Here is a 13,577-nt window from a genome sequence, read left to right as displayed (position 1 = left end):
AAATTTATTATCATTCATAGCAACAAGCGTTCAAATAACCTTATCGAACATTTCAAACGGACCTTAGCGTCGTAGGCAAATATTCCTCTTTCATATCGGACGGAAAGAGTCAAACAAACCAAATAAGGGAAGTCTCGGGACTTGCGGGCCCACCTCGGGTCAAGCCGAGGCGGCGAACATAATTTACAAACATTTGGCTCCATAAAGTTGTCTATAGAAGTTTCGGAGCGACTCGGATTCATTTGCAAAAAAAGTCACGAAGATTAGGCATTCTTTTAATCAAACATGAGGTTTATAGTTTAATCGCGCTGAATGAATAGTGACCAAAATCAACCTCGGATTTCTAGGGCAGCGTAATTAGTCCCGAGGTTCCGTTTTCGGCCTAGTAGGCCTAGGACATGCCATATGAAGAAAAGGTGAGCTTTACATACCTTTCGCGCTTGTTAAGCTCGTCAAAATTCGATCCGTTTCGTCAAAAATCTGCAAATGGTCATCTTTACCAATTACTATTCATGCAAGTTGACATTTCAATCTTTGGTTTCTATTTGGCTACCGAAATTTGTCAAGAAACTTCCCCTATAAATACGATACCGGAGATTCAACAGGCTCAAAACAACCAACAACAACCCAACAACAACATCAATAACATTAACAATCACAACTAGTCAACTTTCCGACCTAATGCAATAGTTTCCATTCCGACTTCACACTTCCAACTTCATGTCAACGTTCTCATATTTATTTACTAATCCAAAACCATTCAAATACACTTCGGAGACATTTCATACCATTTCCATAAAATATTCACAAAATATACTAAATATGCAAATGTTTCCATCAAGGCCATAATGCATCCAAACTTTTAATTTTTCAACATAAATTTCCATAACACGTTTTTTGTCTTCCAACTTCATTTCATAATCACCATTAGCATCTTACAACCTCAATTCTTATAATTACATAAACTATATAAAATCGCATACTTTACGACAACAACAACAAGTTCTTCATGTCAACTAGAGCCCTAACCTTTTCCTTACATCGATGGCCACAACAACATAATTAACATGCTAAACGAATTTAATTCACATTTTCTTTACTTCTCCATACCATACTAACACCACCATTTTTTTCTAAATTCCATCAATTCATTTAACTTTCACTTCCAATACAAATTCCACCATAACTACAACTAGATTACAATACAAAATTCAATTCATCATAGCCATGCAACACATATATATACACATGATACCATACAATTCCACACACACCATGCTTTGCACACACACACACACATCATAATTCCATAATCTTCATTTGCCACTCTAACCACTATAACATGTGAACCTATTCCATAACATAAAACATAGAATTCTTACCTTTCTCAAATTTCCACTTGCCGCAAACGCGCAGTTCTTTCGCCAAACCAATTATACCACGTTGAAGAGCGTCTTGAACTTGTTACCAATTCAAGAAGAACAAGATTTTGGGTGAAGATTGAAGGCTAGGAAATTTTTTCTTTTTTTTTTTTTTTTTTCCTCTTGCGATTGCTCTTCTTCTCTCTTTCTCTCTTTTGTTCTTTGTTTTTCTTGCCAAATCTTGAAACTTCTAGGCTAATATAACATTTATCACATGGGAAAAAAATTAATTAAAACTCCATGGGCTTAGGCCATGTTGGCCGGCCACCCCTCTCAAATTGGGCCTCATTTTCCTTTTTTTTTTTTTTGGCCCGATTAACTTGAACCTTGTTTTGTAGTTTCCGAAACTAATTTCCGAAATTCCAATTTTGCCCTTGGCCCTCCCGGATTTCCACACTAATATTTTTCATAAGTACCAACATGCACACCTCGTAAAATCAAAGCATGGTCTTATTCTTACAAATCACAATTATGTCCAAATTTCCCGAATGTGCAAAAACACGGGATATAACAATTTTAAAGGGGGATACATCAAACCTAGAGGTTCGTTAACGGTACAAGTTTGGGTCGGTTTGTTAACAAGGCATTTTTGTCCTATTTTTAATACTTTAGGGGCATTTTTTAACAAAAAATCAGGCATATGACATATTCGTCTATTTCTAACAGTTTAGGAGCATTTTTGGCCCTTTTTCGTTTTAGAAATATCATAATTCAATGCTAAGAACCTTCGCCATTGAATACATAGAGTTTAAATTTTAGATTCTCCTCCGCTTGAGAATGAATGTCTCGTAGCAGTATAGTCGAATCTAGAGTAAGGTATCAGGTTCGGACGACTTCAAAATCAATAGAGCATTATTTGTGGAGCCTGTGATCGTCTCAAAATAGAACGAGTGTTCTTAGTAGAGCCTCAACTTGAAGTATGCTAACAAGCAATTTATCTTTCAAAGTAAATGGCTAAAATTTGAACTATTTTCTTTAAGTATTTTAACACATAGAATTCATCAATTTTAGGCTGAAACTTCCTTAATAGTAAAGGAAAATACAATATAGTAATTTGCTAGCGATAAAGATACCAATAACTCAAAGTATAAGTTAAAATAAAATTAAACATTTAGGATAACACACTAGCAAATTTGGAGATTTTCTCCCTACAATTAAAAGGAAAAAGAAAATGGAGAAAAAGACCGGTTTAGTGTCCTTAGACCGGTCTCTTCCGGTTCTTGGTCATCGTATGCAGTTGACTTTTCTTATTCTTTTGTCAGCAAAACACAGAAAGTTTTAAGGAAAGAGAAGAATCTGTTGTTCAGAGATCTGTTCTTGAAAGCTCAAATTCATCCATAACTATTTCTCTACATAAATGTAAGTGTAATATTTTTTCTACTTTCATTTAAAATTTACCTGAAACTAGAAATATTACTTTTGTTCCCATTTCTTGGTTGACCCAACTTATGATAATAATAATTGCTTTGGGGTATTCTATTTGGTTTAAGCTAATTTTTAAGTTTTATTTGTCTTTTGTGAGAATTTAGGATGTCCCATAAGCCATAGACTACCTTGGTGTTCTTGAAATTCATTTTAGTGACATAATCAAAATGATCGTTAATACAGATAGTTTTCTGGTTTGCTTTATCCGGATTTCATCTCTTGAATTAATTGAGGTTAAGGCTAAGTTAGTGAAATTATTCAATGATTTCTCATGTTTTTTGGCTGGAGAAATATGTCTAATATTCAGAAAGTTTCAATCTTTAGTATATGGTGTAAATAGGCAGCTCTTAATTGTACTTTGGATCCATTTGAAAATGTATTTAGTAGTTTTCCATAGGTAAAAGGCATCATGCTACATAAACTAGCCACCAAACCTATAACTAGCTTTAGTTGCTTGGCTCGCAATTTAATATTTATACATATTTAATTGATTTCCTCCAGATACATCATCTAAGCAAAAGCTATTGGGTTCGTCCGAACCCATACTTAATATTATAGCTCCGGTCCAGATGCTACTACTTGTTTACAATGACATAAAATGATTGTGAAAAGAAGGAAATTGAGTTAGAAATATCCACAATGTCATGTGGGGTTTGCTTGTGATTTTTTAGAGGCTTCTTGTAAGACGTCGTTGTTGAATTCGCTTCATCCATTTTGTCACAATTTCCAGTGACATTAGTTTGATGTTTATTTGACATGCTTTTTCAGATTCTAATATCAACCTTCATCAAATATGCTGCCTCCACGTCCCAGCGGGTTGCCTTCGTCCTTATTTCTTGCATCTTCAGATGCCAGAGCATTAACTGATAATCATGACCCCAGAATGAACTCTGATCAGAATCGTGAATCACCTGCTGAGAGTGCTAGTTCAAGAGATACATGGCCCGTTATCGATGCTGCTACCCAAGTGAAGCTTGAGAATCAGAAAGTCGAGGATGGTTATTATGAACAGTCTGTTACTCGCCGGTCTGCTAGTGCAAATAAGTTCTCTCTTCTTGATATCGCAAGAGAACAAGTCGATATAATATCTGAAAAAATGTATTTGCTCCCTAATGAGTATTTAGAAGAGCTTAAGGGTAGGCTTCGAGGGATGCTTGAGGGGAACGGGGGTTCTCAGCAAAGAGATGAATTTTTGTTTTTACAAAGGCTTGTTCAGAGGAGGTCTGATTTGACTGCAAAGACATTGGTTAAAGCTCATCGAGTTCAGCTGGAAATTCTTGTCGCTATTAATAGTGGAATTCAATTTTTCTTGCATCAAAGTATGAATCTTTCTGAGACTGTCCTTATTGAGGTTTTTGCATACAAGAGATGTCGGAATATAGCATGCCAAAGCCAATTGCCTGCAGAAAATTGCCACTGTGAGATATGCACCAATAGGAAGGGATTCTGCAGCCTTTGCATGTGTGTAATTTGTAACAAGTTTGATTTTGAAGTGAATACATGTCGGTGGATTGGTTGCGACTCATGTGCTCATTGGACGCACACGGATTGTGCGATTCGTGATAAACAAATTGGAACAGGTCCTTCTCGTGTAAACGGGCTGGGGTCTGCTGAAATGCAGTTCAGGTGTAGAGCATGCAATCGCACTTCTGAGCTTTTTGGTTGGGTGAAAGATGTATTCCAACAATGTGCACCTACCTGGGATAGGGAATCTTTTCTAAGAGAACTAACCGTTGTAAGTAAGATCTTTCGATTGAGTGAGAACACGAGAGGGAGACAGCTGTTTTGGAAGTCTGAGGAGCTCATAGAAAAACTAAAGGGTGGAGTGGAAGAGACAACAGTTTGCAGGATTATATTATCTTTTCTTCAAGGTAAGTCTCGTATCTTGCACTCTATTGCTCCTGCACCTTGTAGAAATGTATGCATAAAAAAAGGTAGAATGTATCATGTGGTTGATGTTAAACCTAAAAAGTATTTGCTTCTCCTATGAGAAGTTAAAAAGAAAAAATCTCAAACATGTAGAAAATTAACCTTAAAAGATTCGCATCATTAGGGGATTGTGAGACTCTGAATTCATAGAAGTGGTGGTTGATGATAGTTTACGCATATTGAACGCTGTCACATGCATTTCTTGAAACTTGAAGTGTGCAAGTCTTTGTTTTTCCTTGATGTAAACACATCTGCTTGGTGACATCTTACCCCCATAAGTATCCTTCAAAAGCATATAAAACTGCTAAGTGCTTTATATCTACATGCTGAGGCATAGTTGGCTGATTGATTGATTGATATGTTTTGGAGCTCAAGCTGTATAAGATCTTCTCATCTTTAGTCTAGGTAACATAGGGTGAAACATGTACAATATCTCATGAAAAGTTTTTGAGCCTTCCTTTCTGCTCTAGAATCTTGGAACCAAATAAGCTCTTGGTTCATGTTAAGAGGTTGGCAGAGAGACAAAGAAAGGTCTGATAAATAAAAGATTCTTTTTTATACTCTTTTGTTTCTCGCGTCATCTTTTTTTGGGCAATCGTAGTTATTTTTTGGAGAAAATTTATTTTTATAAATAGGGAGAAGTAAGAATGCATACGTGGAGTGGTCCTCTGCACTTAAATTGACAATTCCGTAAAAACTAAGCCCTTGAGATGGTGTAAACGTCTGTGATCAGCATGTCATGATGTGAAGGTTCCATACAAGTTTGAGATATATAAGAAATAGGAGGTATCACTTTCTAGATTCAAGTGTTTCAGATGAATATCCTGTCACATATTCCAATCCAGCTCAACAAAAGTCAAGTGTATAGCGGATTACCACATTTGTGTATAAAGTGAAATATCTAAAATGAAAGACGATGTTTGGTTTCTCTCTTAATCTACGTTCTTTTACAGTTTATAACATCCTGACTTTAGATTTGTGGTTAACTCCTTTTCAAGCATCCTGCGTTTGTCTGTTTTCCTCTCCTCTCGTATCTGCTCTTATTTTCTTCAGCTTCAGGATTATAAATTCAAATCTGTCCTCGCATATGTATTTGCTAGACCACATTCTCTGCTAAAGTATCAGCTATCTACCATCCCTCTAGTTTTGGTGCAACAGATGAGGGCAACAAAATGTCATACTTCACAACAGGTTAAGGAGAGGGCAATCTGGTGTGAGACTTGTTTTTCCTTTTTGTTTTTGTTTTGGGTGATAAATCTGTTGGTATGTATTAGCTCGAGAATTATAATTAACCTAGATCTTAAGCCATTGTAGAACCCAAAGGCATTCCTTTAAAAGTTGCTTGAGGAACTATAAAATGATTTATATCATCCCTAAAAAGAAACTGATGCCTCCTTGCCATCCATGTTGCATGCTAATCACTTTTGTTATTCTTGGTTACCTCAAACACCAATTTCACTCGCAAACTCTTCCTCACTCAGCCCAGTTCTCTTTCTTAGGATTAGTGTGAGAGATTTTCCTGCAAAAGACCAAAAAAGGTGATTTACATTTGCACTAGTAGAAAAACAGCGTGCTTAAGAGTTTGAAGGTTCCATGTTCCACCTCATTAGGATTACTTTCTTCTGCTTCCCTATACAGTCAGTTCCTTTTTTTCCTCCTCAGTAGCGAAGTCCCTTTGATTAATTGGTTAACCTTTGGAGTGTTAAGTCTGATAGCTTCTACACTATTCTAATGTTCCCTGTCATGATTCACATGCATCACAATTTCTGAGGCTGAATAGGTACAGATTGTCCCTTTTTTGTAGGAACAAAAGATAGAAAAATTTGGGAGTTTCATTTCCCTGTCATATATTTTCCTGCAAAGTTTTGGTGCGAACAGGGAAAGATGACCAGATTTAATACATGCATGTAGACAATTCACCAGTGTGGAAAATGCTGCATGCAAGGGCATGAATAGAAGGTTTATGTGGGAAGCCTCTTTTCCTTATCTCTTTCTATCTGATAAGACGAAATTTGTTCTTCTCGGATGGATGCCCTTCTCCTCATCTTTTTCCTTTTCTCAGTTACTCATCATGTAGCACCCTGATCTTAAAAAGCTGAAAAGAGAATAGGCCTAAAATGCATGGATAATTTCTTCTTGTCTCTTAGTTTGTTTCTTGGAAGAACTATTCTGAATAATCATCGATTTATGTGCTCATTTTGATGAAGAGCCCGAGATGAACTTATCAAGGAGCTCCGAGGCTGGAAATAATGGAAGGATGACTCCACCACAGGAGGCATGCAACCGAATTGCTGAAGTGGTAGAAGAAGCAATGCAAACAATGGAAATGGTGGCGGATGAAAAACTGAGGATGCTAAAGAGAGCTCGCCAAGATCTCGAGACTTGTGATAATGAACTGGAGGAAAAAGCTAAAGAAGTTGCAGAACTTAAACTGGAAAGGCAGCGAAAAAGGCTACAGATAGATGAATTAGAGAGCATTGCTAGGCTTAAAGAAGCGGAAGCAGATATGTTCCAGCTTAAGGCGGATGAGGCAAGACGAGAAGCTGACAGGTTACAGAGAATCGCTCTTGCAAAATCAGGGAAATCAGAAGAAGATTATGCCAGCAGTTACCTTAAACAACGTCTTAGCGAGGCTGAAGCTGAGAAGAAGTTCCTTTTTGAGAAGATTAAACTTCAAGATCAGGGTCCTCGTTCATCACAAGGCAATGACATCGATGACACTTCGAAAGAACTTTACACTAAAATACAAGAGATCCTAAAGAGTGTATAGAGCTTCCAGGAAAGCCAGACAATCAGTCAGTCGAACATCTTTATAAGTGGCCTGATCATTATTCATGGTTTGTGTCGTTTAAACTTATTCTTTAAATATGACATTGGCATGATGACGTCCTAAAACCTCGTATAATTGATTAATTTGCTTTTATTGATGGAATTAATTTGTGTTATATTGTTGATTCATGCAAAGTTTACCCAGGATTATAGGCGAATCTAGGGCAGGTTCTGTGAGGTCAAGTAAACCCATTAATTTTCGTTTTGAACTATGTACACACATGATTTTTCTACATGTATATAATCAGATCATACTCATTCTGAACTCGATTCTGTATACCGGATTAACCTTTGTGAAGCCAACCTGTGTAAGTGGCATCATTTGGTGTGTGGAAGATCTCAAATCAATGATGGGGTCTGTTTGGCACCTCCTAAAAGGGCGTCCAAATTGGACCGAACCCTTCTCGGCCACATGCATAGTTGGTGTTATTTATTAAGCTGCAGCAAACTTGTCACTGCAACACAACCCTGCATGTATTGCTCTTTATCAATATCTCCACAACTTTTCTCTTAAATATCTCTTGAGGGTGTTTATTTTTCTTCTCATAACACAAGGCCGTTGGGATCTTTATTAAGGAAATTGCACTCATATTGCGACTTGAATACAAATGGCTGGCTGGCTGGCAAGTTTATAGCTTTCCATGGCCTTGTAATTATAATGTAGTGTTTTTGAAAGTAATTCATCAAAATATTTTGACAATTCTGATCAACTACATTATTGAGAATTGTACTTGGGGCTACCACAGTCTACAGATGTCGAGTCATATTTGTTAGATATATATAGGATAAGACTAAAATACATTATTCTTGTTACATCTATGCCGAATTAAATTTGAGTTCAACTTGTCGACGTCCTTAACATAGTACAGTCAAACTTCTCTATAACATTCATCCTGTATAACAACATTTCATTATAACAACAATGTTTACTATGGAACCTATCTTTCATGTTATGTTATAATATATGTTCTCTATAATAACAATTCACTATAGCAACCAAACAATATCCAGACAAAGAGGTTTAACTGTATGTACCCCGTTAGTTACAAGTTACAACACTACCCAGAACTAGCAGTTAAAAAGAAAACTGAAAAGTATTGTAGTGCGTAGCACTGTTAATTTTGACAAGAATGTAAAATTCCTTAATTTGATGGGGAGGCATTAACAACCACCCCAAAACAAACCGACCTGAAACAATGCTACTTTATCCTTTCAAATTTTAAGGATACAAACAGTATATTTCAATCGCAGTAGCTTTTGGTTCGAACTTTGTATATGTGCTTATAAGTATAACTAAGCGATTTCGAACCTTGTAAACCATAGTGTTCAAATTTTGAATTTGATTCTATGACTTCCTCATCTAAAACTTCTTGATGAAATGTTCACCTGATTTAAGTATAACCATAGTGTTCAAATTTTGAATTCTTTTTTTCCTCATGGCCATATGATATGGAATGACTGTTGATTTTTTTTTTTTTTTTTTTTTGGGGTGTTTTTTTTTCTTTCTATTATGAGTTAATAACTTTTGTAAAGTGAGCTGTTGTAATTCTTAACATAGGATCTCATGTTTCTTTTTTTCCCCTCGAGTCAAAAAGGAAAAATATCATTTCTTTTGCTTTTGTGTTTTCTAGTCTACAAGGTAACAATATGTAAGATCCATTAATTTCTTTATGATAGTGGTAGTCTGTAAATGTTTTGGGAAAAAAACAACTGAAAGTCTTCGTTTGGTTCATCAGTACCCTAACAAACACACGCTCGCACGAACCACTAACTTTTGCTTAGACCTATTTTTGTATTAGAAAGTTCATTAAATATGTATAAATATTTCATCGCAGACCCAATAATTGGAAGAACCATAAATTCCATTGCAATTTCAGACCTAAAAATTTCAAATACTTGATCCGACTTTATTTACAACTGCACGAATAAAGTAGATGCAACAAAAATAAAGTAGGATCAAAAGATGCCTTTGACAGAAAATCCTACTTCACATGAAGCTTAGATTGTTTTAAGAACAAATGAAAATATGAAATATAATTTGTCATTAAATTTGTTTTAGTTAAGGTCAAGTCGAATAAGATTTAAGACACAGACAGCTTGTGAAAACGAAATGCAAAGAGAGAGGGGTACAAGAGAAATTGTTAGGTGAATAAAAACAAACTTAATGTTTCCATGCTTTATCTCTCCCCTATTAGTTTTGATTTGACATTTTGTCTCTTTCTCCTAACAATTGGGTTTTTTTTCAACAATTGCTTAGGTAATGTTTTTCATTTCATTTTGCTTTTCTATCTTTATTTAATGTAGTATTTAGGGTTGGGCATAAATACCGAAAATTAAAAAATCGGACCGAGCTGAATCGAAATTCAAGAAACCGAAACCGAAACAGAAAGAACCGAACTAGTTTGGTTCGGTGTTTGGTGTTCACCTTCAAAATATCGAAACCGAAATAGCCGAACCGAACTTTGATGAAACCGAACCGAAGAACCGAAATTTATACATTACCCAAAAAAATTAAAATAGTCCAGACCCATTAATTTTAAGCCCCAAAAAAACTCAATTGTAATAAGCTCTCTTTTGCTTTTGTATCCCTAATTTTTCACTTCAGTTGAGAAAATCAAATATTCTTAACAAAGAAAAGTGATTAGGATGTGTCTTTAGGATTAATGTATGTCCTTTATGTGTTTTCGTAATTATTCTTACTTTATGTATATAACACCTAGTAATCCTATATTATGGTTATGGTTTTCTGTTCTTGTGTATCCTGTTTGTTTGATTTGATTTTAATTTGTTAGTTTTATGTTTTGTTGCTTTTGAGAATATGAATTAGTGTAAATGGAATCGCTTCTAATATCATATCAAAAAAATCGAATTGAAAAAACCGAACCGAACCAAACTTCAAAAAATCGAAACCGAAAGAATCGAACCGAACTAGTTTGGTTCGGTGTCCACCTTCAAAAAACCGAAACCGAAATAGCCAAATCGAAGTTTGATAAAATCAAACCGAATAACTGAACGCCCACCCTTAGTAGTATTATATATTTTAAAATATGAAGGTAGTTATGATTAACATATGTCCTAATGTGAATTTTAGCTTTTGGTGGGCTAACCTTTAAAAAAATAATCAAGTTAGTGGTAGATTAAAAAACTAAAATTTTATATCGAGTATTTCTCTACTTTTTGAGTTATTGGAACCAGTATTTCATCATCGTCTTTCTTTAATTAATTCCTAACGTAAAAGATTTTGAATAGTCAATTTAAAATTTCAAAAGAAAAAATTAGTAAAGTAACTTAATACCTTCGTAATCCCATGTCTTTACAATGATAAAACTTATGCGAATTCAATATTTACATCAAGCCAAATAGCCAATAAATCATACTCTTTGAACATAAATTTTTTGCAACACTAAGAGCCTGAGCATGAAAATTGTGAGTATTTGGAAAAAGTAGTTTTTATTTTCAAAGTGAAAAATGGTATTTAGAAATTAGAGATGTGTTTGACCATAAATACAAATTGGGGTTGTTTTTGAATTTTTGTGAATGGTTTGAAGTGAAAAAAGTGAAAACAACTGTTTAGTGTTTTTCAAATTTCAGAAAATTCCAAAAACGTAAAAAATATTCAAAACGCCCACGACAAGAGATTATAGTTTATATACTCGATAATACAGCTTTTCAACACTTATTATCAACTAACCAAATAGAATTCTCTTTAGTTATGTTTTGTATTAGGTGCCTGCCATTAGCCATATATAGACCCAAAATCAACATTTAGGGGTCTCCCAAATGGACCAATCAATATTTTATCTTAAAATGAGGGGACCAAAAATAAAATATAGTGATATATACGACAATATTTAACAAACCAGAAAATGTGGGCACTTCGTTATTGACCAAATATGACCAAAAAAATAAATCTTGTTTTTTGATCTGATTATTTAAAAGATAGCAATCACATGAAACAATACAAGAAGCAGGCAATCCACCATGCACAATGGCTTTTGTCTCCTTAATTCCATATACCAACATGTTTTTTTTTTTTTTTCCCATTTGAAGGATTAAATTCAAAGTATCCCGCCGTGATATATAGCTTATGACTATTCAACTGTTCTTTTAAATCCAGCGATCAATTATTGTATTATGTACAAATCAAAGTGGTATGCCTTTGAAAGCAGAAGCTTATCCAAGATCTAAAGTCGGTGCATTCCGGTGAGTGAAATCATATTATCTTTTTTTCTTATGAGTTTAAGTTATATACACCGTCAGTATTAAGAATTCTTTATAATATTAAGTTACCTGACCTCCTTAAAATGTCATATTTGTAATCTTGAAAATAAAATAACCTACGACAACATGATTGATGGTGTAATTTTTTTATACTAACTACATAAATAACTTAATAAACGCTTTGCACATATATACATAGTTCGACTTGAAAGCATTGGATTCGATTGAAATATATGAAATCCTCCCTAAGGACAGCTACTATCGTACAGGATTTTCAAGCATCGATTAACAGCAACCAGTAGGTGTGACTTCAAAGTCGCATGGTACTCTCTACTAGTTGTCTATGTGCATGTTGAAAATGACAATTCCATATACAAGTTAAAACATACTCTCTCCGTCTCAAATTATTTGTCGTGTTTTCTAAAAATAGTTGTCTTAAATTATTTGTTATTTTAGAATTTCAAAAAAAAATAAAAAAAAATTAATCCCTGCGGTTCAAAATAAGTGTCCGCTTAGCCTTTAGTACACCCCTTAAGAAAATACTATAAATTCTAAGAAAAATAGGTATTTTGACTAAATTATCCATAATTAATAGGTATTGAGATCTGATCACTTAGCACTTCATAAGGACCAATTTGGAAAAATAAAATTAATTCCTAATTTCGTTCTTAATTTTGTAAATGTACACTTATTTTGAACTAAAATAAAAAAGCTAAGTGGACACTTATTATGAACCAGAGGGAATATTCTTTTCCGGTTTTACTCTTAATAGTAATTATTCTTGAGAACTGCAAACACCTCAATTATGAGAAAATGACACATAGATAAAGTAAATAGAAAATGAAGATAGATTATATCTTAGAATATAAATAAGGTAAAATAGTCAAAACCCTCCTAATTTATATTTTCTTAAGAGACTTGTAACAGATTCTTTTTGCCTTTTGAATTTGAGATTTAACGCTATAATAGCGACCACCGAAACTTATACTTTAGTAGTATGAATGGAGTCTCTAACACAATAAATGCAAAATCAATTATTATTATTATTATTATTATTATTTCCCTTGCACGGAAGATCTAGAGGCTTGTATACAGGTTTATAAAACCCTAATAATTTTTTCTCAAATTGTGTACTAAATATATATTTAGATATTCGACTGTTAATCCAGTTATTATTATAATATTAACTTGAAGTCGTTGAAGGAATCATAAACTACAAAATTTGTATCCGCCTCGATTTCCCTTCCCTCTTCTTCTTTCCTGATTTTCCAGTGATTTTCCAAGGTTTGAAATAACAAGTGCTCAAAAGTCAAAAGCATGATCCAGCAATTCTGTTTTGATAAAAATTCCCATGTGCATTAAATAAATATTTTGGTAATTGAATCACTAAACATGTAGTCAAGGTAATTGATTCACTAAAAATAGTCAAGTTTTCAATTTTTTTCCTATTCTTTTTAATTTTGCTTTGTAAATATCATTTTATTTAATGCACAGATGTGGTTTTGTCAATAAAAGCAAAATAAAGTAAACATTTTTTTTTTATTATGACAATATTATGAGCTGAAACATGAAATCAGTGGATTTAGTTGAATCTACTGAATTCGCTCTAAATCCATCCATTAAACTATTCATTGTGTGTCGTAATAACATTGAATTTAATTGGGGGTACTATCTGTCCTAAAATAATACTATCCATTTCCTATAATATAATCGAATGTCAAAATAAGGGTACAAAATTTCATTCAAAATCAC

The 13,577-nt window shown here is 34.0% G+C and overlaps 1 protein-coding gene across 1 annotated transcript; it reads left to right on the top strand.

Annotated features, from left to right (window-relative positions):
• Window positions 1-2,541: 2,541 nt before the first annotated feature.
• LOC132036062 (OBERON-like protein) lies at window positions 2,542-7,720 on the top strand. Its single transcript, XM_059426289.1, has 3 exons — window positions 2,542-2,780; window positions 3,615-4,717; window positions 6,983-7,720. Exons 2-3 carry the CDS (start codon window positions 3,640-3,642, stop codon window positions 7,543-7,545), a joined length of 1,641 nt encoding a protein of 546 aa, XP_059282272.1. The 5' UTR covers window positions 2,542-2,780; window positions 3,615-3,639; the 3' UTR covers window positions 7,546-7,720.
• The last annotated feature ends 5,857 nt before the right edge of the window (window positions 7,721-13,577 follow it).

The sequence above is a fragment of the Lycium ferocissimum genome, chromosome 11 (assembly GCF_029784015.1).
Source record: "Lycium ferocissimum isolate CSIRO_LF1 chromosome 11, AGI_CSIRO_Lferr_CH_V1, whole genome shotgun sequence".
Taxonomy (NCBI): domain Eukaryota; kingdom Viridiplantae; phylum Streptophyta; class Magnoliopsida; order Solanales; family Solanaceae; genus Lycium; species Lycium ferocissimum.
This window is presented reverse-complemented; position numbering and strand designations above follow the sequence as displayed.

Bases quoted from the DNA above. Each gene is read 5' to 3' on its own strand.
- LOC132036062 (XM_059426289.1), top strand. From the start codon at position 3,640: ATGCTGCCTCCACGTCCCAGCGGGTTGCCTTCGTCCTTATTTCTTGCA. The intron at 4,718-6,982 runs GTAAGTCTCGTA...ATTTTGATGAAG, and splicing joins TATATTATCTTTTCTTCAAG to AGCCCGAGATGAACTTATCA.